Source organism: Ciona intestinalis, chromosome 1 (assembly GCF_000224145.3).
Source record: "Ciona intestinalis chromosome 1, KH, whole genome shotgun sequence".
In the NCBI taxonomy this organism is placed as follows: domain Eukaryota; kingdom Metazoa; phylum Chordata; class Ascidiacea; order Phlebobranchia; family Cionidae; genus Ciona; species Ciona intestinalis.
Genome location: NC_020166.2, coordinates 6,789,250 through 6,817,219, shown reverse-complemented (window position 1 = coordinate 6,817,219; position 27,970 = coordinate 6,789,250). Strand labels below are relative to the sequence as shown.

Below are 27,970 nucleotides of genomic sequence, written 5' to 3'. Positions count from 1 at the left end.
TGATGATTATTTCCAATCTGGCTACAAATGTAATTTCTTTACGCAAACGATCAGTCAAATTCGCTAAACTATTAAAAATGTGTCACTGTACATTATACAACAATTTTCGCGATCCTTTTCCGTATATAAACATATAAAAATGCTTATATACGGACTCTGCCTTGCACTGTTATACTGCACTGTCTGGCTGAACTGTCGGGCGAAGTGCAACTGTGCACTCATGCGTGAAAAGTGGTCACGTGGTCTCGTTAGCGTACTATCACTTCAGTATACTATGGTTTAAGACACGATAGAAAGAGCAGCATAATTCAAAATAGCGAGCATTTTATTAAAAAAAAACATGGTGGCCAAGTGTTGCCAAATTTATCTTTTTCTGCCCAATTTCTTTTAAAATCTGTATGGCAACACTAGGCCGCCATATACATAAGTAAAAACTTTAATGTTCAGGACTTTGTCTCAAGTTGCCTAAAAATGCACAAAAGGTCGCCCAAGAGCAGCTTTGTCGATGGTCGCCATAAAAACGTGGAACCAAAATCGACTTCATCCGTGGCGAGTTTTATAGAAAATCAAAACTATCAGTGTTGGTGACGTTATCATGTTCGCGCTTGACGTCATTTCTGGTGACGTCTTCATTGTCGCTCTGAAAAAAGTTACATCTGCTGTAAGAAAATTTTACAATCGGAAGCAAGAGTACTTCGTGTGGAAAGTAATGGTAGAAGTGGAAAATATAATTTCGCAATGGACATATTTTGAAAGGTATTATACTAACAAACGGATAATATAGATGATGAGAAGTCAAGCAGAAAACTCGAACGAGTAACAAATATATTTTTAAAACAGTTATACCAGCTGCGCTGTAGGATTACTGCCATGAAGCCAATGCAGTAATATAGTAACTTTTCCCCCAACACAAGAATGCATTAACCTACCGTGGTATCATGGTCCCATCGTTGACTGTTAGGCATATCAGGATTGAGCGCAACAGTTTGTCGTAACGTCACACGCGTAACAAAACGACCTGTTATGTCATAAAGAAAAGATTAATAATAAGCCACGTAAGATTTAATTTGCTAAATGTGGATTGCATTAGAATGTTTAGTAATATAGTGTGTTAGGGTAAGATGATAGAGGTTTTCATTATTCTATTTCTTGTCCCATTTGGTAGTAAAAAGGTAATTTTTAAGAATTATAAAACTTATAACCGTCGTAAATTTATAGGTATTGTAAAGGGTAAAGACACGATTTAGGACACATGAGATATCATGTGCAAAAGATGTCCCATCTTACCCCACAATATAGTTATCTTAGGTTCTACATAGGATACAACCAGGATTTTAATCCTGGCTCGTGCAGTTTTGTTTTATACCTGTTTGACTGCTCAGTTGAGACGATGTGAGACTTGAAACAGATGAGAGGCCGCTTATGTTGCGAAGTAACTTTGGGTTCGAATCAAGGCTGAGAATAAGACAAACAACTGTTATTTACAAAAGTCTGGTCAAAGAAATTTAAAAAATCACGCCAAAGAACACGAGCGAACATTTTAAGTCCTGGAGTTTTAGAATTTGGTGCGTTACATATTTAATCGCCTTAAGTTGAAACCAAATCAAACTGTTTTGGTATCTTAAGGTATTCATGTCTACCTTTCCTGGTTTGGCCAGTTAGGTAAACCATTGCCCGTCGTTGTTGGTTGTTTGGTGTCTGGTATGTCGTATCCTAGATCACTTTCCGTTGACCAGTATGATTGATCCACCATGCCTGGGTAAGCGCTGGTATTATGAGTGTACGGGGTTTTCCCTTCAACAATAGGGGGCTCCAAGGTAGGGGTGACGGTAAGAGGGTGGCTCGAGTGGGTGGGGGTAAGGGAAAACCCCTGACTTCCATGGGAAACGTGCTCAGTCATGCATAAAGCGCTCGTGCTCGCTTGCCCAGCTGGAGGAGTGACAAAGGTTTATTATGACGTCATAGTGCGGTATTAAAATGACAAACCTCGCGAAGTGGACGCGGAACTTTCTTCTCTTGGTGGCGCTGCAGAGGATGTACTTTGACGTCTATAAGAAATTGGTCAAATTAACGGTAAACCATGTTTATTCACATTCCATACAAAGTAATAACAGTTTATTAAATGGGTTGCTGTGTCTTTGGGCGAAAGTGTAGTATACCGGCGTATTAACAATAAAAAAGCAGCTGGTAAACCTAAACCTAAAGTATCCGTTAGTACGTCTGCATAGGCCTGTACGTCACCATGCTCACTATAATTGTTACAGAAAATGTGGTTGGAAAATTCTCTTTGGTCATTTTATTGGCGACACAAAATAAGCAATTTGTACAAAAATAGAAAACACCACGTAAAAATGAGCTCGGAACAGCCACGAGAGGCGCTATAGTGCATGCAGGGAACATTAGGGAAGTTGTCCTGTTCAAAATACACGATGGACGGTTATATTGTATAAAGAAGAACAAAATAGACGTGCGGGGCGAACTAAAAAGCACCTACGGTCGTTATAAGATTGTGGTATTATCAATGGGAATTCCCATTTATATACACAACAAATAGGGGCACGCGAGTTCACATAAAAACACAGTGTGAAAATGTCTATGTATATATATATATATGTTTATAAAGTACGTTCGAACTTCTACGAAATAAAAGGCTGCGTACGCGCATCGGTGACATGTGCCTACGTCATAGCGACGTCATAGGCACTTGTGATGAGCGAGCGTGTTCTAGGTTTATGATTGGCCTAGAACGGGAAGTCAGCCAAGGTATATAGCAGCAGAGACGTCGCTACTTTGTTTTATGATTTACTTTGGTTAGCAGACAGCTGTGCGGCCACCATAGGTCGCTGTTGGCAGTATGGACCATTTGTTGAACGAGCAATGAAAGAAAACGGACATCGGTGCTGGTTAATTACTAGTGTGTATCCATTTGTGCGGTGCAGGGTACAATGTGCTCAGAATTAAAATTCGAACAATTTTTGGTGATGGCAGAATATTCCAGAGGGTGCACCAACTTTCGGTGGGCTTGGTTAGCAGCTTGTTCGGGCAGTTGTGACGGAATGTGGTGTTTAAGGGGAACGAGAGAAGCAGAGAGAAGAAGGCACGGACGGCAAGAGAACCACGTGACGTTGGAACCGTTGCTTTGGACACGAGCAGGAAACAAGATATTCCGAAACTTCCAGAATGTTTCTATAAGTGGGCGCAGACTTTGAAGAGCACGATTTCGGTGAACTTTATGACGTCATGACACGGTTACTCCTGGTAACCGACTTGCGATAGGAGGTCTGACGTCATGATCTGTTTGGGGTACTTCCCGTGTATGGATGATGGCTCGACTTTAAACCTTCAGAGGTCAGAGAAACATAATTAGTTTGATGACTTTTTAAAATTAGTTCTACGAATGGTGGAAGTATTTATAAACAGCCATGCAATAAAATACAATTCGTGGTCAATTTTGGGTGGAATTTTAAAAAGCCATCAAGATAATTAATGTTTCAATGGCTCCTTGTCGCCTTACACTTCCTGACTTGTGGGACCTAGTTCGCTTCGTCTGATTAATTAATTTCGCAACTCCTGATCTTTTTTTAAGGTGCGACAAAACGTTGCCTCTTTGCAGGCGAGAAAGCGCGAGAAAAAGCAAAAAATAATATCGCTTGATTGGTAAATCAAAAAAAGTCAGAAATGATGAAGATGACATGATGATCATGAAGTACTTACGTTCTTGCATCTTCATCTCTATAGTTCTCCACTTGTTGGTGAGCGGCAACCTCCGCAAGATCCAGAGCTTCTTTAATCTTCTTTAGCATCTCAAACTTATCTCGACCTCGGATCTGTGACGAAACAATGACGATTATTACATATTATACTGTGGGGTAAGATGGGATATCGTTGGCACCGAAATTGCATATTTTTGGATCTTGTTTTAAACAACAAATAACGCTCTTTTAGAATCGCGGGGCTACGGTGATATATTCTTTGAGTGTTCTTCGTTTACTAACAAATGGGACACGAAAGAAGAATAAAAACGTGTCCCAGTTTACCCTACTGTATTATAATAGAGTCACAATTTATAGTCTGCTCAACAGACATCATTTATTGTAAAACCCATGTTTTTCGTGAATTTGTGAAAATCATCACGTATCACGGGAGCCTCACCTTGAGCGTGAATTCTTCTTGATCGTCATTTCCGTTCATGGCACACTTCCGCTTTGCAGGGGCGGTTTGAACAATATTCATCGAGCCTTGCATGCATTTGTATGCTGTGGAAACAAAAAAGGTTAAAATACATTTGTTTTTCATTTCGTTCTTTTCCTGTGCCATGTCGTAAAAAAGCCATTAGACATGTGTTCTGACATCCCATTTAGTGCCGCCTCGTAGGGTCACGCCAATACAGAGTAGAATAGCATAGGCTACAGTAAAAGCACACCCACATAATAAACCCACCAAAACCTATTCAAGAAAATATAATGATGGAAAAACAAGTAAAGCAAAAAAATTATTTTATATCACCTTAATACCATGTCAAACACCCCACACATATATATATCAGCCAGTACATTAGGAAAACATCAAAATATTCATTCCTTCCAACTTACTTCTTTTCGATCCACTCTTAACCTCCGACTCTGCTGTTCTCTTCCGTTTCTCTTCTTGTGATCTGTCTCTTCCAGGGCACGAGCATACTCTTACTTCAACCACTCTTCGTCCTAATACTTGTCCTCTGTGGGGGAGTAGCGTTAGCGGGGAATACCCATTGACGTAAACGCCTTTTTTAGTAACAGTGTAAAAATATTTTAAAATTCAGGGAGGAAAAACATGAAAAACAAATAATCATAATTTGTAACAGGAATATATCGAACTTACTCTGCATTTTCAAGGTTAAACACAGCATTAAGGGGTCGCCGGTTGATTCCACCAACACAGCTAGATAAGCACATGAACTTGTAAAGTACAGTGGTGTATTCAGCTCCAATCTGTTAACATTACACAACCATTAAATGTTGCGTGTACTAAAATGGGTGTAATTTTGAAAGTTTTATCAAAAATGTGTAAAATTTTCAGAGGAATTTGAACAGTTTTAAACGTAAAAATTTGTAAAACTTTGCAAATATATATTTTTATATTGTTTTTTTACCTGTGGTCGTTCGAACATCACAGCTACATTTTCTCTGCCATCCATAGCCACGTTATAAATGGCTGGGTTCTCACCAGGCATCTCTGCCCTGATGAGATGTTGTGAGTGGGGAATGTGTTGTGCTGGAACGGAAAATATAAACTTTAAAAACAGGAAAACTAAAAAAGACGCAAGCTAATTGTTGGTATGTTAAAGTTGTGAAAATTAATAAAACCGTTGTGCAAAATAAAAAAAAGGTAATATATGTAAAACGTCCTACAACTATGGGCGATCCTATCGAATCTAATTAGGTGGATTTAGAGTAAACCTATTAACAATTTAGAGATACACCATGTGGGTAAAAAAATAGGGAAACAAATTGTGCCGAATTTTCCAGTTTTATAAAAAAAACTTAAAAATAGTTTATTTAAAAAAAACTTGTTGCGAAAGTTTTAAAAAATGATGCGTATGTAAATACAGTTCGTACTACGTGGCGTGTAATAAAGTAGCAAGACATAATTAAAAAAGAAATTCCTTAAATGAACTTCTAAGAATTTACAATTTTCTTTTGTTTGCAGGGTCAATAGGAGAGTGAAATCAAACGGGCGATGTTAGTTTTTATTCAAGTAGCTCAATATATCGTCTTTGCAGTGTAAATATTGTGGGCTGTTCTTTGCTACACGTTTTGTTATTTCAGAACGAACGTATTATTACTCGCATTGTTAGAGTTTGTTACGTCACAATGGTCTATTGAGGTGACGCGACAATGGTGAATACAGACATAGGGACGGTTATTATTTCTCTGGGGGGTAGTACGACGTAGATATTCCGCGATGACGACGACTAAGTGGCCTGATTACTGTGTGGCCGTTTGTTGGCCGTGAGAATAAAAATCCAAAGTTTAAGAGTTCGTTTCTTCCTTCCGCCGCCGCGCACGGCATTGTGGGAAGCGTGACGCCGCTTCCGGGTTTTCCCGGTCGTAAATTTGAACCTAGGCCCTAATTTTTTGCTTCAACTATTTTCCCAGCTACTTAAACAACCGCACCACTTCTTTAAACCAACAGCGCTCACTTGAGAAAAAAGCCACAGTGTTTCCGAAAAGTACCCTCGATACAATGACCAAGGAGTGACCATTAGTGGGGAAAAAATCCGGCAGCACTGGAGCGGCAACTTTCTCAGTCGCAACAACGAATATCGTGGTACAATGTTTCGAGTACGGGTGGGAAAAATGATCGTTTTGACTCGAAACAGATGGAACGATGTGAAACACGGAGCTGGTTATGATAGTGGGTACTTGTGTTTTGTAAATTCTCTAACGATTGATATCAGGTTTTTGTCGAGAGGGTTTAAAATCATGAGTGAAAACGCGGTTTAAGATTCTCGTACAAACACACTGCTGCACTTTTCTGCAAAAGCAGTTTCAAAAGCCTAAAGCTAATACGCGGCTTTTCAATTTTTAATTATCACCCAATGATTATATTACAGCAATATATTCTGAAAAGTACCTAAAAAATAAAAAATATACTTAGCGATAAAATGCGACGTAGCAATAAAATGCGACGGTTAGAAACAAAACTACGAAAACTGCTTTTACCTTGGTCTGGAATCTTGTGGTTTGGACATCTCGTGACGATGTCGGTCACGTGTTCAGGTCGTTTGAAGACAGGCATGACGCGTACAACACATCCGTTAGGTGGCGGGCGAGCGCACTTGAATTTGATTGGGCAAGTGACGTTCATTTTGACGAAGAGCTTGTTTATAATTGGAGAATACTGTGGAAGAAAGTCGTGTTACTGGTTTTACGGTTGTGTGAAACACGTGGTTGTTTTTTAGAAATGGTATTAAGATACACATAAAGTCGCATACCATTCTGATGTTGCTGACATAGCCTTAAAGGTGGCTGCTAGCTGGTGTTGGCAAATACATAAAAATACGATGATTTGGGACATAATTGATTCGGATTTATCTTTGTTTCACATTTTACCATCGACAATGGTACGAGTTGTTTAGCCAGAGTTTATATGATTAAAATAACTCCAATGCTATAAAGTACTTTAATCAATTCGCAACATTTACTTATGTGTGGAAAATTTAAATTGACGAGCCTAACATGCGATATGGACATGATGTACAATACCGGAGAGCGGAAACATATGTACGCGCGAGAATTGATTTTAAATCTGTTCGGAGATAAGTAAAGTATCTGAAAGTTTGGAACTCGGTTGCCGATATAAGGTATAGGTGTGAAGTTCAGAAGAGGATGTCGTCTATTATGTTCGATTTCAATCAAAAAGACGAGATTTACACAGCGTACGATCAACAGGCTGTACTTGAGGCGTCATCGCATCGTTTATTAGAAACCACCAGCGATTTATGGCCGGTGTTGAGTGGTGTAGCTGGCATGAACAAACACTCTGTATTGTGCGTGTAAGTTGTATTGGAATCTAGTGGTGGATTCGTGTTTGGTTGGTTTAATGCGATAACGAGACGTTTTGACGGTTCGAGATGTTAGAGGGGGTTTTGGGATATTTTAGCTCCTTAAAGTATAAGCTGCAGACGAGTGGAACGGCTGTGGGGATTGGAGTTTTATTTTCGTTATCGGATTTTTTGTTAAATGGCCTCGAGGCGCTCTTGGGTTCCTGGGGTGGCCGGCACAATGACAGAGGGTTTAAAACGATACAAGGTTTATTAAGTTCTGTGTTAAAGGGTATTGGGAGGTTGTACTGTGTGGGATTATGGTAATTTGGAGGATTGCTACAGAATGGTCGATTTAACGGGCGAGTGGGTTCAATGAATGTATCGACTTAATGGGGATTACAAATTCACGTCTTTTCATCTGAGGGCAGTTAAAAGATTATGACGTAAATTGCTTTTGATTGACAGGTGGGTATATTTGGAAACTGTTGGAAATTTAAATGGCGCTTGAGGGCTAGCATGTGGGGCACTACGGTAAACAACATTTTTATTCAAGTGAGCTTTTTCTTAGCACTGGTCAAAACATAGGTACTGATAAGGCTTTATGAATTATTGAATCTAAATCGTGGCTTTTGATCCTTCGCCGTCGTTTCTTTGATCCCGAAATCGCAGTATCTTGATTTAGACTTAACACAACAAGAGATTTCGGCCTAAGTGACCGTCCAGTGTGGCATCGGCGCGTTTTTTTAGCTTTTTCGTGGCGAAAATTCCAAAAATTCGGCTCCGGTTCTTTGATGTGGGATTTGGCGATTATGAGCGAATAACGAAAACGGGATGATGTTGTTATGACGAAACAATGGCTCGTCTTTAATAATCGATAGCGCGTGACGGCAGCTTATTTAACCAGGTTTGAAACATCAAACGATATTAGGGATTGGAAAGATTTATGAAAATGAACTTTATCCTGTGGTGTATTGAGAAGGAGGGTGTGTATAAAAAATAACAAAATAAAGTATTTTTTTTAAATTGCATTTTTCGCAAAAGAATGGAATTATTTGTATTAAGCGATCTGTTAGGTTGCTAAACATGTTTACATATAAAACAAAAAATGTATAAAACAAATAGTATATATTAAATATATATATTAAAGGTATACGTTTAACAACTTACAGTGTATTGGGCACTTTTCGGGGCAGATTCGGTCGCTTCGCCAAAGTTGATTTGAAAGTCCCACTCCCCAGGGTAATCGGTGCTACAAATATAATAAGGGGTTAGTGTTGTCTTCTGCTTTAAAATAATGTTTAAATTGTATGATTTAGAAACGCAAAAAAAACTGTAAAAGATTTTTTTGGGTGTATTTTGATATTAAGGTCAGAAGAAAATGTTTTTTGACAGGCAGTCAAATATTTTTGACTTATTTGATTTTCCCTGACCCGGGGTTGAACTGCATGTGTTGTAATATTGAGCCATAGTATCCTTATGCGTGGTGTTGATACAAGCAGAGACTCATTTCAGGCGGATTGCTAAAAAAACATCCGCGTACACCGACACAAAGAACCGACGACAATGCCCATGCTAAGTGATGTAAAGGCGACGAAATATATAAGACGTCGTGAAATAGCTATGGTCGGCTGCGGAAGACAAATTACCTGTATGGCTGTATATATATACATTATCCTGTTTCTTTTTAAAATATTTTTTGTTTTAAATATTGTCGAATTATAAGGTGACGTATCAAAACTGTAGTTATTTTTGTAGATTTACAAAAAAAATATTTGAAACACGCTTTTTTGCATCGGAAACACTGGCTTTTAAATTAAATTTGCGGCTTTTGCTTCATTTGAATTGCAGCTTACGCGATGGGAAGGCGAAGTTACTTAGCAGGGTGCGTTAAATAAATACCGTTTATTATATTTGGAAGGTCTTTTGTATTAAAACGTTAGTTTTTACGAACTTACCGATTTAGAAAGTGTATTTGATAAGTAAATAGCAGATACAGAACGAAACAGCTCTGCCTTTGAACGTCGTTACAAACGTAACGCGGTTCAAACCACACAAAAAGTAGTTTTGATAATTTTTCGTTTTAAAAATTGGCGTCGATTAATTCGTCATGAAAACCTGACTCATAATTCTGCATTGTGACGTCACAATGACCGTTTGCGAACGTTTATGAAGTATGAGGGGATTTATTTTATGACGACATTCATTTCGGTTATCGTTAACTATATACCTTGTTGTAAAGTGAACAAAATGACGTCACAATTCAAAGCACACGAACAAAAAGCGACCGAGATTGAAAGAAATAATGGAATTGTCGTGTACAATGTTAAGAAAGGTAAATTTTACGGCCAAGAGCAACTACAGTACTTACAATAAACGGGACTTTAAAAATCGAATCGCTTATAGCTTTACCGCCGTATATTTGCCAATAAACACATAGAAAGTTGAACGTTGATCATAGACAAGTTAGCAGGTGACGAAACGAAGCAACGGTCGTATTTGCTGACATACCCGTGTTTACCACCGTACCAGGTTGACCGTTGGTGCAATCAAAGTCGAATTGTGATTTACGAGTTTTTGCTCCGGGTGTGGGCTCGTCGCGCTGTTTGCGTTTATGACGGATGGTTTGGGTTTGTGACGTAACAATGAAAACTGGCAAATTGGAGATTTAAAACAAATACGCGGCGAGAAAATCGCGGCGCTGTTTGAGAGTGAACGTTATACGATTGTTGTAATGTGTTGAGAATTGGCAAACCGAGCCCACTTAAACGTGCTGCCCCAAAAGGAACAAATTAAACCCACGGGTAAGGATCCGGTCAGCGTAGATATTGTATGGGAAATTAAATACTTTGATTCGAAATTCCATGTGTATACTACACAGCTGTGACGGTACAATAGGGCGTGTATACACTGGGCCACGTTACGGGAACAGTCAAATAAATCACTATGCTAAATTAAACTAACATTTAGTATAGTGTTCCATTTTCTATGAATTTTTTTAAATATATAAAACATAGTACAGTACTATAGAGTAAGATTAATTTTAACAAATAAAGGCACTTTTTAAAAGTCGCAAGGATACGATTAGAGAAGTAATTTGAATATTGTTTACTACCAAATGGGGGATAATAGAGAATCATGTCCCATCTTACCCCCATTCTAATATACGTTTAAACTTAAGACTTTATTTAGTTTGCTCACCTTGGTGGGATAGTGGGTTTAGATGAGAGGGGTGAGGTGGGGTACTCGTAACCCCCACATGGACTTGGGGCGTATGGGCTGTTCTGGGTGCTGTTAGGGGCATCTCCCGTGTTGGGGCTGGTGGAATGGTAGACGAGGTTGTGTTGGTTGATGGGGTGGGAGGACGTGGTTACAAGGTTCGCCATGTTTGCCGGATGCTGCAAGGAGAAATATTTGTTACAGCATTTTCAAATTAGATTATCACGAAAAAAATGTCAGGGGTGTGAAATAAATCGGGGTATTAAATTATAAATTTGGGACTGGTTTTTTTTTTTTTTTAAAATAACGAGTGCGTTTAAACATTGTAAAAAAAACCTAGTTACAGAAGTTGCTTTAAAAACCAGTTGTTTCTAATCCGATTAAATAGCTGAGTCACCACTTACATGCTGATTAATTGTGTTCTGTTGCGTCATATCGTTTGAGTATGACCTCATAGGGGGGTTGCTGGTCGGAAAGTTGCTCAAACATTGGTAGGAACCCTGAAAGGTTTAATAAACGTTAAAATCGCGAAAGAATTAAAGCCGAAATGAGAATTTGCAGTCATTTATAATTTCAAGGAGTCTAAAAAACGTAAAACTTGATAAAAAGTGAAATATCAAGAATACGCCACATTGTAACATAGTGGGATATTACAAATGGCTGAGAGAACAATATAAATTTAAAGTTAGTAGACGCGTATCGTCAGTGACTCATGGCAGTTAACTTATTTAAACTATGCGTGTACGTGTTGCAGCGAAAAAATTACCGGGAAAACCCCGGAAAAACGACCCGGTAAAGCTGGACGAAAGAGGAAGCGAAACATATTTTTCGGCAAATAATCAAAATTTATGCAGAATTTACCTCATCCAAGTCAAAATATGCGTCATTGGTAAACTTGGTATGATCTTGCAAGCATAGTTTCATCATAGTGACGTAACAATTAACAAGATTTGAAGTTAAATATATAAATACTATAAAATAACTGCAAAGCATATACGACTTCGGTTAAAAAGATTTAAATACTGTAAAGTCTGACAAATACAAAACACTGGCTAATCGTAAGAATAATTTACTCGACAATTGATCCTGTCTCTGTGCTAGCTGAAAAATATTCTTTATTTTTGTTCTGCTGTTACTCACAAGTCGGCCATTTCCGAATGAAAGCTTTGGTTGTGTCTGTCGCGTTCGGCCGTTGGAACGGTAGCCATTATTAGCGAGCAAACACAAACTTTCACAAGACAATGCCGCTTATGATGAATACAAATAATACGTGAAATAAAATGGAGAGAGGCAACAAAGGAAAAAAGTCTTAGGTTCTCCAAAGTCTAACCTGGAATTCTCTCGTTTTTCCGGTGAAAAAAGAAAAAGGCAAGTTTCCGTTTTTTTGTCGTAGGACAAAACGTAACTATTTGTATAACGGGGTAGTTATCAGTGCCGTTGGTGATAATAGCTACTTCCCGACAAACTTAGAGCCATGTTTTGATAAAAATAGAAACCACACAAAACGATGGGAACCACAAAAAACGAAGTATGATACACTGAAGTATAGATAACCGAGCGTGCGAAAATCAGAAAAGATATGAAATTTGCAAACAGACAAAGCTACATAACAACCACGTGGGTTTGTATGTCACATATTAAAGGCACGAAATTAAACAACTTGGTTTTGACGGAATTCCAACGCCCTGAAAACTTGAAAGCAAAAACAATCAAAAAAGTGATTTGTGTCAAGTTCGTGCATGGCAAATCAAAACCAACAATTTTCCGATCAAATTCATCATTTTGATGCGTATCGTGTGCCTGGTTTCGAGCCTGCGCTGTGTTTATGTTCTTTTTATGGCCAAACTCGGTTACGTTGGCGTTGGAAACCAACAAAGACCCGCCCTTTCTCTTGTTTAGATAAACCAGACCGTTTAGAAATTTCGCGTTGTCAAAATACGACCCAACTCGCTCGTGCCGCCGCAGGATTTTAAGAGTTTGTGATTCAAGGCGCGTGTCTGTTATTAATTTTACGAGAACAAAAAGTTCTGCGAAATCGTCGATTTAAACTTCGAGGAAAAACCAGACGATTAAAACGAATTAAACATAGCAAAAAGTACGCCTGTTCATCAAAGTGTGTATAAAGAACCACAAAAACGCTTTTACAAAGTCAAAACTATTTTTTGGAGAGAGCAAACCGAAGCGTCAAAAACGTTGGGGAACACGTTCTTGAATTATAATAATATTATAATATAATAATATATCATCGAAGATTTCGGTAGGATTTTCATCTTTTTTTAAATATTTGGTGTTTAAATTTACCTACATATCCATGACTCGTTATTCAAAACTACAGGCAGTTAACATGTCGTTGTGTAAAACTCCCAGGTTTATGCGAATTTGCAAATGAGCTATGACTGGCAAAAGTTCTGGTTTGATTGCGACCGTTTAAAGTTTAAAGCGCAATGGAATTTAAGGAAAGTCTAATCGCAAACAACTTTCATGGCAGATCAAACAATAATACGCAAGTAGTGCGCAAATTTGATCAGGCCAGTGTTACCAGATAATTTTCGAGTTACATATGGCAGCACTGGCTTATTAACTGTTTCGGCAGTATTTGAAAAAAGTTGAATTTGAAAATTCAAATAGTTTCAAATTCAACTATTTGAATCTTTGACGTTAATGAAATTACACGCAAGATAGTAATTATGTTATTATTTCGCCTTTACGTTTGTCTAAAATATTTAAAAGCAAACTTTTATAACCACAGTGTTTAACATCAAGTTTTCCATTTAATTCAATTAAATTACAGCATCGGGAAACACTGTAAGTGGAGATTTAATTCCAAAAATCGGGCGTCACTATTTGCCGACGACAAACCTTCCACTGTTATATACGAGCATTGTTCCCGAACAAGGACGTTTGTCGTTGTCATGTGACGTAACAAACAAAATGTTTGGTCTGTGGGGAAACACGATTCCCGCAAACGCCGAATATGTATGCCGATGTTTTACAGATTATTTGCAGCGAAAAGTATAGAAATTTCATAAAATAAAACCAATTTAATCCAATTTTGGTAGAAATGTGGACTTTGGACTTTAAACTTATAGGTACACATGCACAAAAAGTAAGATGAGGTGATATATATTAGAGTGGGGTTTTATTTTATTTTCTTCACCCATTTGGTAGTTAATAAAGAACATTTTAAGAGTTGAAAAGCATCCTCACGACTCCGATATAGACCAATAATATATACAACATGAACAATTAACAGTCGCACCTATGAACAGGTAAACAAAAGTTGGGTAAATATCACGTCTATAAAGTTTAGACATCGATCTTGTAGTTTTTGAATTATATAAAACATTTCCCTAATTGTTCCTAAATATATTTTAATGTGTCGCTAATAAATAGGCATGTTTTAAAATAAATAAAAACGAATTTCGTTAAAGTTTTATACCACATGTTAGTTCGTTTTAAAACAAAATTTTGCTAAGTTAATCATTATTATGTATAACACTTTCGCAGACAAGGCGGTTCAAACAAAAAAATCACACATTTATTATAAAAACTGGTTTAAAATGCGCATTAAACTTGGTGGAGAGATTTTTGCGAACGCGACCGCCATTTTGGATAAGAGCGTCGAAAATCGGCGAAAAGGGGCTATCGCGCGGGAAAGAGGTAAATTAAAAGAATAGAAAATAATTACGGATTATTTTACTATTTCTTTTTGTTAAGATAATTTATGTTAACATAATGCCGATATTATGAAATACAGAAGGCGACGTTTTAAACTATCGACTGACGACTACAAACTTTTATCTTATAAAAGACTTGCTTTTCTGACATTTAAAGGGTTTAACTTGGGAGTTAAACGTGGCAAAATAACAAAAAACGCGAAAAAAAAAACTTTTTTTTTTTCACTTTTTTTTCAGAAAAAAAGTAAAAAGTTTAATATAGTGCAAGTAATTTAAAAATACTAGGTTTCCATATACTTTTAAAAGCTTATCAGCTCTGGTATTTTTTTATGATTTTGCTTATAAATCAAATCAAGTTATATACGGACAGTTTTATTTTGTATTTACCATAATGCGTTGCTGCATTAATTGTTCCATATCGGCGAGTTTGGATATTTTTCTTCACTTTTTTTATATCCTTGCGAGTAAGATCCGCAATTTGTTGATTTTTTCTCACAATCTTTGTAATTTCTTTTTGTAATTTCGACAATCTTTATACTTTATTTAACGGTGTCTTATTTTTCAATGCCCTACACGATGAACTTTCAATTTCATTAATATATTTTTATTATTTTTGTTTCTTTTCTAAAAGCTTACAAACTTGTTTCTGCATGATGCACCAACAACCTCAGTTTATTCTGTATATTTTGTGAGCTATTTTTTTATTTAAGTTACTGATTCGTATCATTTCTACCTCATAATTTTTTAACAATTTTGCTAACATTGAAAAAAACATTGTATATATGTTTTTTGTACTATTTTTTTTAAGTTACTACTTCGTCTCATTTCTCCCGCATTATTTTTTACAACTTTGTTAACATTGAAAAAAACATTTCGCTGAGATGTTCTACTGGCATTAGTTCCCAATGCCTGACTATTCTTGACCTAAAGTTCCATTTGGCTTGTGCCTGTTTTAATCTCGACCACTCCTGGTGCAGATTCAATCCAACTGACGGTGGTTGGGTTGGAAATCTTATTCATAAGTTGTTTATTTCATTGCTCTTCCAATGGGTCCCTATTTCTTTCTGCCATTGTCAGCTGAGAGGGAGAAGGAGCGCGGAAAAAGAAAGAGAAAGCGAGGAGAAAAGAGTGGGCGCCGTCGCTAAGAAAAACGAGATAGCGTCGCTCGCCAACCGAAGTCGTGTTTCAAACTTAGTCGCCGCTAGGCGGCGCGTATAGGGACAAGAGCATAGCACTCGGCGTGCCTGAACATGCATGGTACGGTGGGTACGGACTTGCCTAACTTATTTGTATTCAACGTTGGGTTTACGAGTGTAGGTGTACAATGGTGGCAGGTAAACAAATCCTTTCAAACAGTAACCCAGCAAACGTGAGAATTGTAAGACTTTCAACAATTGACAAGTTATATTCGCTACTAAGGTTTGGATACCTGGAACAGGTAAATAAAATACTTTCTCTCCTCCTGTCTAAGATAGGTTCTACTGCCAAAGATACAAACTTAGTCCTGCTGCTAGTTTGAATCACGAGTATAAATTTTGTTTAGAAGTAAGCGAGCGGTTGAATTAACTAAAGACCTAAGGCCATTGGTTCGAACCCCATCCCAGTAAATTAAGTTTAAATATTGAATGAATAAAGGAAAACGTCTGAACGACTTAGCTGAAATAAAAGCAACATATAAACTTTACAGCTTGGGTAAGTCTATTTCCCAACTCCCTTTGGCGAGATTCGAATCGTCAACTACAATAACCGAAAAGTATATCTTTCTATTAAACCTCATACATACAAACGTACACTAAGAGTAATCTCAACAAATGAATCAAGAATATTCAATGTGGGCTCTTATACGTCGACTTATCAACGGCTACCTATTGGAATTAATACGCCGCTTTGTGTATAACCATATTAACTATACCATTTGGAACAAAACAGGTGTAATGTTACACAAGCCTTTCCCATACCGTAAGATGGGCGCGAAAGGAGACGACATGCGAAACAAAAGAAGTTTCTGTAATTCGACGCCATGTCCCGATGGTTAGCACACCGGCGAACAGGTATCTGATACTTCTTTATAGAGTAGCGTATTATGTATTCCGGTATTAATATGTTAAAGATATGTTCATTGAAGATTTTATAATAGGTTGGCGGTTGGTAAATGTCCGTTGGTGGATGTGAGGCGTGTGAATATTGAAATAAAAGATATTCCGCACATTATGAAGAACAAAAGATGGCATTCCCGTAAACTGGTCAACATGGTATTTATATCAATACATTTGATAAACTGTATTAATTAAATACGAAGAACGGTCTATTTAAAATATCAATATATACGAAACCTTCAGCAACTTAAGAAAATTATTCAATGTAAAGCAAGAAATTTCGTTGGGTTTACATAAAGAAATTCGTATCCTTGAGTCTTATGTCCCTGATTCGAGGTTAGTACTGTCTAAACAAAAACGGGTTTACCACAGTTTCTTATAACGCTCGTTAAATGCAACAAGTCCCGGCACGGTTGTAGTTTTGAAGCGTTTTTACTTGAACGCCAAGGTGGTTGTGTAATTTTTGGGATTTATTGGGATATTTAACAAAGCTCTGTTGTTTGTTCAGTTTTCCTCGGGTTTAATTCCAAACCGTTGTTATTTGGGTTTGGGAGTAATTAGATTTAGGGTTTACGCGCTAAGTGTAACGAGTATTTTCATTTTGAAGAGGTTTTAAATCCCAGTAAAAAATTAGATTAATAATATCGAGATCTAGATAGTTTAGAATAGATACATAGTCTTCAAAAATTAAACTATGAAATACTCCTTTTTTTAAAAGAAACTCAGTGCGACAAAAAATACACGAATATATTGACCTATGCAAACATTTACAATACTGTAGTTTTTGCTTTAACATTATAACACATCAGTTCAGAAACTTATGTGGTTACAATGTGGTTGAAATAAGGTTTTCCCAACGCATACCAGTGTCAAGTAGTAGCCTCCATATACATGGTGCGAATATTTTGGTCATGACTTAACAAACATGGCGTTAACGTAACCTACTGATCAAACAAGCAAGAGTAGTGAGATGTCTTTGTTTGAAAAGACGCCAAAATGAAAGTAATTTGTTGCCGCAAGAACGAAATGTGATAGAATTCGTCTTTAGGTCATTGCTAAAGTAAAATCAGAACATGATGTGCAATTAAAACGAAAACTTTTTATGTGGAGCTATTTTAAAGAAACTTCCGAATAACACTTCAAACACTTCCGAAAACCGCATGAAACTCCCGAATCACACACTAACACTTTTTCCCATTCGGAAGTGAACATTACCTAATCCCCATTATTACCCGACCCCCCAGAGTCATTACAACACAACCGGTGAACAGATCAGCTCTTGTTATAGAATTGAAAGCGTCGGCTACCACAACTATGAAGTGCAACATCAAAGTTTTAACAGAGACGGGGCATCAAAGACGACACATGAAAATGCAGCCATACACTTTGAAGGCGGCACTTTGAAGTTGTGTTTGCGGCCGGTACGTTCCCAGTATCACTAGGCTAAAGTCGAAGTTGCGTACGTCTGGCGGCTCGATTGATAAGGTGAGTAACAGTTATGTAATTAGAATGTAAACACGCCGACAAAGTGGTGATATATACCCGCTTGGTGTAGGTAAATACACCATTAATTAGTGGCAGGTAACAGCTTTCACTTAATTGGCGTTGGCATTTAAATGCTTTCGGTTCAGTAATGATTCATGTATCGACAAACTTTTACTTGGTTGGTTGAAGTTATATGTAACAGCCGTTTATTGAACGAAAAGGAAAACAATTTCTGGTAATTTTGGTCTGAACTTACAACCAATATTCCACGAAAGCAGACTTACGAAATGTAGAACCAGTACACTCCAAGTTAAAACGATTTACAAATTATAGAAATGAATCAGACCTATTTACAATCCAAGTAAACCGCAATCTATATTGGACTGATCGTATAAACACACAGGGAAACTAGTTACAATTGTGGTTATCAGCAGGATATAGTGGTTTTAATGTGTTTACAAGTATGGAGAAAATGATCTCAATTTCGTCCGGTCGTTTCGCCTCTCTCGGTGGCAAAAATGAAACGAGAGATTCCGAAGTCGATTACTCAGATGTATAATTGCGCGTAGGTCCCTTACCTCATTTCCGTCGTGTTTCTCAGTGTTTCCAGCTTGATTTTCGCCTGCGTTGGCATCACTGGTAGGTCCTTGCTCGAACTGCTGGAACTCGGTGAGAAGGTCTATTGTTAGGGAGTTGGTGAGCCCATCAGTGTTTTCATTGAACGTGTAGATCTGCTGAGAACTGGTGATTTCGCTCCTACAGAAACATGAATTTATTTAATAATGAACACATTAATTTGTTATTAAATATAATTAACTTTTTATTATATTCATGTTATCTACCATTATACTGAAAGAGGAAAACAGTTAAAGTTAATAATACAGTAAAACAAGTTTGCGACACAGACAGCAATACTGGAAGACGTACTAAAATATTTATACAAAACTGAATGTGTTTGGTGCAAAGTGCATCGGAGGTATATTATCTTGAAAATACGATATTTGTGCTTTGGGTTGGACTTTTATTTATGTAAACTTGTTGGTTTTATTGGTTAAGGAATAACTAGGATTTATGAGAACAACACATACCATGGGGACCACAATATTTAAGGTTTCCTAAAACTAAATAGATGTTTTGTAAACATTTGTTGTAATGTGTTTGGGGTGTTACATAACATTCAGCTGACGTGTTGGTATTAATTACAACTTGGTAAAAAAAAACGGAGTGAGTTTATTTTGGTTTTGTGTCCCATGTGCAAAATTACAGGTGTGTAATACACCAATACATTGTTAGCATTATCGCTTGCATAGCTGGGACGAAGTAGAATCCTGTAACCGCAAGGAACAGATTTCTGATACAAAGTACACACCATGAAACCACCAACAATTCTTCAGTATAAATTCTGGTATAAGAGCGACGAAATTTCAAAAACGTAATCGATAAAGGGTCATAGACACAACGCGACACAAAGCGCTGCTGAATTACCAAACGCGTCGAAATTTTGCGGATTTGGTTTGTCCCTTGCGCGTGTCAATAATTGAGTCGTCACCTTCTGCTGTACGAACGTGTCTATTTGGTTTCCACGAACGACAAATGCTGTTTTTAATATTCCCACGCTATCGTTGCCTAAGAATCAACATGCTAAGAAAGACGTGCTCATTTAAGGCTGTTTGATTGTGAAGCAAATAAACAAAGTCGCGTGCTCGTTACATGCGTGGGCGGCCAGGTGGGTTAACCAAGTCTTGCAATATCGTCTTTTGGTTTGCTCAATAGGCTGTCGAATAAACGGCAAAGGTGGACCATGGACGTAAACAAGTTAGGTAAGTGCGTTTTGTCGAACCTCGGTAAACAATGACGTGTAAAAACGCAAAAACAATTGCGTGATGTGTAAAGGGGGGTGTAATGACAAACGTTATTAAATTATTATCGTTTTACAAAAAAAAATATAACAATTTGGGGGGGGGGCATTTTGGCCTGTTGTTGTAAATGCGGCCATTCACGTCGAAAATGATTACTTTAAATCCACAAATACAGAACATTATCTTTCCATTTACAGACGCAAAACTACAGTGTAAAACTTTTTTGGTTGGAATTTAATCAGAATAAATATATAAATAACTCCAAATACAAATCCTTTACATCAAGGTAGACATAATAATGCATATGTGGTAAATCACAATCAGACGACTTATAGTGATAACGAGTAAGAGAGCGGATGCGGATGATTTTACAATCCACCTGCTGGAGTATATACTTGGCAGTATGGTGCAGTTAAATAGTCAGTTCAATGTGTTTTAAACTGCGGTATAGCTTTTTTATAAAACAACGCCTTGTATATTCTGTAAATATATTCAATTTACGCCTTGTATATTTTGAGCCGTTGGTTAACAATTTGTAGAAAGTTTTAATTGACTTACCAATCATCTAGTGTGGGTGAAAGTTGTAATGCATCAAATGTATCAAGGTCTTGCATTGCGCTTTACCTTATATATAAACTCGGCAATTGAAAGATTATTTATATAATACGGTTTCTTTATAGCTTTTTGTAAATGCGAAGTCACTAAAGTTGGGTGAGAATTTTAAAACGATTTTACAACAAAGAGTAAACTAAAAACTAAATCTAAAATAAAAGTTTTTGAGGTTAAAAATATATACAACTTATACAAGAAAGTTCATCTTTAAATTACTTGTTTTGCAAAATTACAGCGGTAATAAACGAACTACCTTAAACAAAATAAGTCGCGAAACTCGCAACCGAGTAACCTTTTCACGATTCTCTCATATAATATTTCAAAAATCCTTTCAAACATTCTAATGTAACAAGCATCCACTAAAAACATTATTAATTATGCAAACGTCCCTAACTGTCGCAGCTAATTGCTGAACGCGACCCTAATCATCCTGCAACCGCCGCTTCTGTGTTTGCCTCGAATTTTAGCTCAGGAATTCTCGCCTAAGATGACGTAATGGTAATCGTGGCGAAAAAGGCGCGTCGTCTTCTTTACGAACGTCACAATGAAACGATGCGTCTGCGTTGATGTCATACATTTGTTCGAACACACAACGCGATCGAAAGGGAAGAACAAGGCGTCCCACGGCCGCAATATTGTTTTCTTTAAATAGAATCCTAGAGAAATACTGTTTTTATTGTGATGATTATTTTACAAAAAAATATCAACAATTAATAATACATTTTTGTGGAAATGCAAACGAATCTCCACCAAAATATTTAATCGATTTTGAAAGAATACCTTAATAACTCGACACAGCTGGCGACGGTCAAATAAAAAACGTATTTTTAAAATGAGTATTATTTTACTCTCGACTCGTATAGATTACACACATATTGTCTTATTTGGTGTACCGGTTACGGTGGCTTGGGTAAAACAGGCCTTATTAAGAGTCGGGATCCAAATGGGCGACTCGCCGATTGCGTAGGGTCTCGTGCTTATTATGACGTCATTGAGAGCGCCGCTAGCTTGGCCTGATTCCTTCGAGGGCTTACCGGTTTATGTAAACGCTACCAAGGTAACGGTGAGTGCTGAAGTGTCTGCAGGGTGCGACTGTTATTGCGGTGTGGGTTATCTGACAATTGGTTTGATAAATGGAAAATTAACAAACTGCTGAGGGTTGCGGGTATCCCCGATAGCGGACGCAAGAGGGATTCTTGATTAACAGTTTTGGGGAAATGTAGGTGTAGAAATGCGCATGTATTGAGGCGCGCTAACACGCTTGGTTTCGTTTCCAAAAAAAATAATCATACTTAGACAAAACATGGCAGTAAAGAGTGGAGACGGTTTCGACTGAAATCAATGATGAAACAGACACACAATATTTTACCTCATCCTAACAAACCAACACCACGCGAGATTACGTAATATTTACTTACGCTCTACAGACACTTATATACAGAAACAGAATGTCGTTCCCTGGTTATCGTTAAATCGCCTTATTTACCAATGTTACGAATAAGCTCCATAGGCAACGATAGCACTTCAAGTTCGAGAGTAAAGAGTTAATAATAATGAAACGACCACACCACTTAGTAATAAGCATCGCCGGCGGGTTTGGCGGGACAGAAAAAAAGGTCACTATTGCTATTTTCGGAACCGATATATAAGCGGGCACCAAAAGCGAAATTCTGTCAGTTCCACGACTTCAGTTTTGCACTTTGTAAGCCAATAATAACTCATTAGGAAACCATTCCTATCAGTCGTACTTGCATGGTCATATTAAAAAAATACAAACCCTATTTATTACTAAAGACCCTAGTCGTTTTGTATTTACTTTAGCACAAGCTAAGTTTTTTCGAAAAGCGCAAGCAAAGAAACAAACACAAATAAGGTTTAAGTGACAAGTGTACATTACGTGACTTTCTCAGCGCGTATGTGTACGGGAGGTGACGTGAAAGTCAATTGATTTCAAGTGTATTTCACGACCTAATCATCTGTTCCTACCTACATACACAAATGATGCTGATAAGATTAAAACACAAACAATAAGACGCCAAACAGAAGTTCACAAGATTTGCTACCATGACCTATATATTGAGTAAACCATGTCCCCACCCACGCTTCTGTAAAACCGCTTTCAAAAGATAAACTTACCCATTGGAGTTTTGTATCGTTTAAAATGTGAACTCTTTACTTTTACAAAAAATATTATTAAAAACTTTTTAAACTTTTTTCGAACATTTTTTGTAATACGTCAACGTTTTTATGATAACGATTAAAAAAACCCTAGAAGTGGGTCACATTTAACCTAACTTACTGTTGGCTTAACTGGTTGTTCCATATATCCGAGAAACAGTCAGGATCAAAGCTTCCTTCAGGGGGTCGGTCCATAGCAGAGTCGTTTCTCGTATCCGGGGAAACACCTGCGGACAATAAACATCATTCAAATCTTGGTGCAGTAGAAGCGGAAGTATATATCTGTATATAGATAACGTATTGTGGTTTAAAATGATACTAATACAACGTGGCATAGTCGCCTCGTGGTTGATGCACATAGCAGTTTGGTATGTGGCCCCTCACTCTACGTGGAAAGGTTACTAAGTGTTGTTATAAGAAGAAATACTGAAAGCGTTGAGACTGGTGCCGACCGTTTGACTGCTTCGGCTTGACTGGCGCAGGAATTGAAAACAGCGATTTCCTCGCAGAGTTGACGGAGGGTTTGGGTGGGTTTTTGTGGGCGATGAGGTGCTTGGGTGTGTTCCATGGGTCCATGGTTAAGTATCCGCCATCCACCGTTATTGGGCCGCTGTTGTAAGATGCGTTGCGTTCCATTTTTATTGGAGTAACATGGTGAAGGTCGTCCATATTCATATTGGTTTTGTTTACAAAGAATCGAACCACAAATGCAAATAACTAGTTTTACTAATGCATATACTACAAAAGGACGGAGTATTTCAAGAGTATTACTGCTGTAAGGTAAGCGTGAAATTAAAAAGAATTTACACTCTATTGGGATAGATGCGTGACATGCTTAGCTAGATTGCACAACTTCGTGACGCCTACACATAAGCCAAGGAGTTATTAAAAAAAAGCAAATTGTATATGATAATTCCAAACGAAAACTGCCTACAGCTGCCTATCGTTCTATTGCGTGGTGATTAAATAGAGATAGAATCTGTTAAAACATCTCAAAGAGTCGGCTGAGGTGGCGTGGAATGAAACGATGACGTTTGAGGTGCGTTGAAAGACGTCAATTGGTCGACAGCTAACATAAATAAAAGTAAAATTTCGCTACTAATTCGACGGCCTCGGTGACGTAAATGGAGAGTCAATGACGCGAATGTTAACACGCTGTACGTGGTGCAACTGTCTGCGAGAAAAAGTTTAAAATAATTGAAAAAATACCGCTTGCATAAGTCATCAGTATACTAGTTCAAATTGTGCAGTCTGGACTGTCTACACTGCTGCTGACTTCTATGAATATTTGCGCTTTAAATTGCTAATCCGGATACATAACGTGGCCTGCAATTGGTCAGTCTATGTGGAAATGACTTTCTAAGATAAAAATGAATAATTAATCCGAATCGTCCTGCCATAAATCCCACTGTCAATAGCTTTCCAACGACACAAAACATACCGTCATCGGCTTCACTATAACGCCCATGCTTGGACAGACTAAACAGAAACGAGTGGGATCTGGACAGATAACCGACCTTTCTCTCTCAACGAGGCTCTATATCATCAATCTAAAGACAGGAGACGATTTTACTATTGAACTGTAAGCGCCTGGCGTGGTGGGCACGTGGATTAATGATGTCTGAGGAGGTAGAGCTCGTAAAACCCTCCGAGCCTAAGAAGGCGGAAGGCGAACTCAACAGCGACCGAGAAAGGCGTAAGCACACAAAGTGTGTTTGGTCTGATTTAATGAACTTTTTGTTCGACAAATTTCGTAGGTTTGTTTGCACCAGCGGGACGGTTAGGGATTTAAAAACAGAAAAAACACGCACGAGAGTGGTTGCGGGGGGACTTATGGTGTATATCATCACGGGCACTTGTTCGAGCAATCGTACATAAAGCCACTTACCGACTGGGCGTTGTTTTAACTTCAGAGTCATAGAAAACATGCGCGCAAACAATCACGAACTCATGTTCGGGGCGGTTTGATGGAAAACCGCAGCAAGGTTTTATTATTTGAGCACACACACTATCTAACCAATGTCTCAGCCTATATACACGTTTCTAACATTTTAAAACATTTTCTTGGGGGAGCGCTGAGAGCCAGCAAGAAAACAAAAAAAACGAACCAACATCATAATGTTCATCATTTTGACCTTTTCGCGCAAGTTAAAAAAACACACGTGTAAAAAAACAACTAATATAATGAAATAAAATATATAGTAGGGTGGGGGAAGATGGGACACCTTTAACACATAATTTCCAAATAACCTGATCGTGTTTTAAAGAATCAACAACGGTCTGTGGAAGTCGTAAGGATACGGTTTTATAATTCTTTGAATGTTCTTTGTTTACTACCAAATGGAAAGAGAAAACAAAATGAAAAGGTGTCCCGTCTTCCCCCACCCTACTATATTATTAAAAGTTACTTGTTTTAAACTGAACATTACAAAGACTGCTGTAAGGAAAAGACACTTTAAGTGTGGGCGAAATAAGGGTCGCTTTCGTGAACTAAGATATGATCCGCGAGGCGTACTAATTTATAGATTAGTATGCCAGTTATAAAATTTACCAATAAAAAACCTTAATGTATGGGGCGGATATTTTAAAAATAGTAACGAGGGTAGTAAAACCGCAATTTGAATCCTGGTTTTGAGGATAATTTGGGGGCGTGTTCAATAGTTAAGCAAATTTGCATTTCTTCGAAGACAAAGGTATTTTTCTGAAAGACTCCACGGGTTAGTGTCGTTATCGTTCTATCGGGCCGTCATAACCAATGAGCAATGGATTCTAGCGATCCTCGTAACATTTACTGCTGGATTATTGGCTGAACATTGGAACCAACTTGTTTGCCAACTTTCTAGGGATTGGAAAGCAAACAACGTCACGTAAGGAATACTGAAGCTTGGAAAGCAACTTCGTGGGGTGGGGTGCTGCCACCACTAAGACGTTCGGATTTAAATTTCGTTGGGATTTAAACACGGCAGTGCGCCCAGACTTCATGCTTTGTTATTTAACGTAATTTAAAAAGATTTGGGCTAAAATTGAGTGGCAACACTACACAGGCGACGAAATTGTGGGTTAATGGATGGGGTTTGTTTTGTAAAACTTCCATAAGTTTGAAACAAACACTTCATTATTCCGGTCAGTTTGCGGTATGGCGCTTTGCGTAATTTTATGACAGGTGTGGTCTCTTAGAAATGATGCGAATGTTTTGAAATATACACGCGACCAAGACCAACGCCATGCGAAAACACTTATATCGCATAAATGCGCTCTGCAACGCATTCGAAACGTCTTTGAGGTCGGGGTTCGGACAAAACTAATATTAGGACATAGCAATATAAGATCATGAGAAATCAACGTGCCAATATAAAGTGATATAACAAGCACATTTCGAACATATATTAAAACCTCTTGGGATCGAAGTACAGAAAGCTGGAGTGAACCTTAATTTTCAAGGCTGTAATTGTTTGAAGACATTACATCTGATTTACTACGTTAGGTTGGTGCAAGTCGCACCGTGGCATGCAATGTGTGCAAAAGACGGAATTTAATGCACTATTTTACGAGATACACTACACAACCTGATGCAGTGCATGCAATAGACACCTGTGCATAGTGCACCGTCGTAAATTAGAAACCAGGATAAACACAGTAATAAGTTGCTCAAGACAATTTTATGGTTAACCCATGAAACTCCTAATCACAGTGGCACAGTCAATGACCTCGCAGGTAGGCTTCTAGAGTTAAAGGTTTTCTGGACCTCCTTGCAACAGCAAGTATACCAAGCAGCAGGAACTGACAAAATAAATAACAAGATGAAAAGAGTTTGGCTATTTCCTCCTATTTTACTTACGTTTCCACACCTTAAAAATTTTAGAATAATTTGATGTAACAGCAGTTACAAAAGCGAAGTGTTTCGGCATTTTTAATTCCAAATATTGTTATAAGTATTAAATAGTTTCGTGACCGATATTAAAGAACAATTGACCAATGCCAAGATACACAATACGCCCACGAATGACTTACTTACGCAATTCAAGCGGCCCCCTTAAAGAAAGAGATTGTGGGTATTAATAGCTTTAAAGAATTTGAAAGCACGAGCCACAAAGGCCGATAAAATCAACAACGTTAAAATTGAAACCGCCATTTGTTTTTCTGTGGCCTCGCTATGTACACCGTAACTCCACACTGCCATCTACCGGGTAAAAATTAAACTTACTAGAATTTTCGTTTGTGGTTGCCTCTGGGCAACGGGATGGCGTTTCACAAGTAAAGACGATATACACAATAAAAATAAAAACAGAAAGCACGTGATACCAAACGATTTAACTCCAAAATTACAATAAATAAAATGGAATACTCAAAGAGTTTAGTTTAGCACATGGAAAATTTTAAACCTAAAAATATTATATTTACAAGTTTAAAAACATGTACAATAGACCAAAGTTTAGCAAATCATAGGTTAAATAAAACTAAAGATCTTCAAACACTTAAACGACCAAACATTCACTTGGAATTAGCTGCAAACTGTTTAATACTTAATAAAAAAATCACAATCTAAAATTAAATACAAATAGTTTATTTATTTATTTACAAGAACTGTATAACACTTTATTGCTGCAAAGAAAACTAACATCATAACTAGAAATACATACGAGTGTGTCGGTGCTGCAAACAATAATTACCTTCTGCGAATATAAGTTCAGGAAATGCAGGAAGTCATTTGACCAACATAATTAACTGTAGCAATCACAGTGATTTATACAAAATTAAATTTAACGGCATCTAACATCTGCACTAATGCACACAACTTAAAAGCGCTTTTAAGCCATAAATAAACGTATACACTCAACAATATGTTTCCAATTTGGCATGTATTAATAATAATATATATTTTTGACAAAACTGTAATACAAGTAACACATGCATAGCACATTGACTAAATGGAATAAAACACTCAAGCTTTTGTAACCTAAACTAATTCATTAAAATAAATACAAAAATCAATACATGCTTAAAATAAGTTGGTAATATTGGTAATGTCACTTTCATATTGTCATACTTGGCAAACTTCGACTTAAGACACAAGTATATTATATACCTTCGCATGCATTTATTTAACACAATTACCAAATATTGTTATTTTGTTTATATGATATCTATATACAACAAGACACAGAAAATGAATAAAATATTAATGGACAAATAGAAAAGACTGTGAACCTACCTTTCAACACAGAAGAGAAATCAATGATCTTTTTGTATGGAATCTTGTGTCTTTTGAAAAGCAAAACAAACACATTATCAATCAACACACTAAACCTTCTGGTGTAA

The 27,970-nt window shown here is 37.4% G+C and overlaps 1 protein-coding gene across 7 annotated transcripts; it reads right to left on the bottom strand.

Moving 5' to 3' along the window:
• On the bottom strand, positions 1-27,970 carry p53/p73-a (transcription factor protein). Of its 7 annotated transcripts, none has more exons than XM_018816455.2 (17): positions 27,864-27,970; positions 22,773-22,878; positions 18,581-18,758; positions 11,149-11,244; positions 10,727-10,923; positions 8,696-8,777; positions 6,705-6,882; positions 5,132-5,253; positions 4,861-4,970; positions 4,593-4,717; positions 4,153-4,256; positions 3,715-3,827; positions 1,987-2,048; positions 1,641-1,929; positions 1,367-1,455; positions 930-1,021; positions 1-640 (listed from the first exon to the last, which is right to left on the bottom strand). In XM_018816455.2, exons 2-17 carry the CDS (start codon positions 22,844-22,846, stop codon positions 557-559), a joined length of 1,995 nt encoding a protein of 664 aa, XP_018672000.1. In that variant the 5' UTR covers positions 22,847-22,878; positions 27,864-27,970; the 3' UTR covers positions 1-556.

Excerpts from the sequence above, each read along its gene's own strand:
- p53/p73-a (XM_018815928.2), bottom strand. The coding sequence starts at position 23,326 with ATGAATATGGACGACCTTCACCATGTTACTCCAATAAAAATGGAACGC. Across the intron at positions 22,879-23,103 it reads CAAGCCGAAGCAGTCAAACG|GTGTTTCCCCGGATACGAGA; the intron begins GTCGGCACCAGT and ends TATTGTCCGCAG. Across the intron at positions 6,883-8,695 it reads CGAAAAGTGCCCAATACACT|TATTCTCCAATTATAAACAA; the intron begins GTAAGTTGTTAA and ends TTTCTTCCACAG.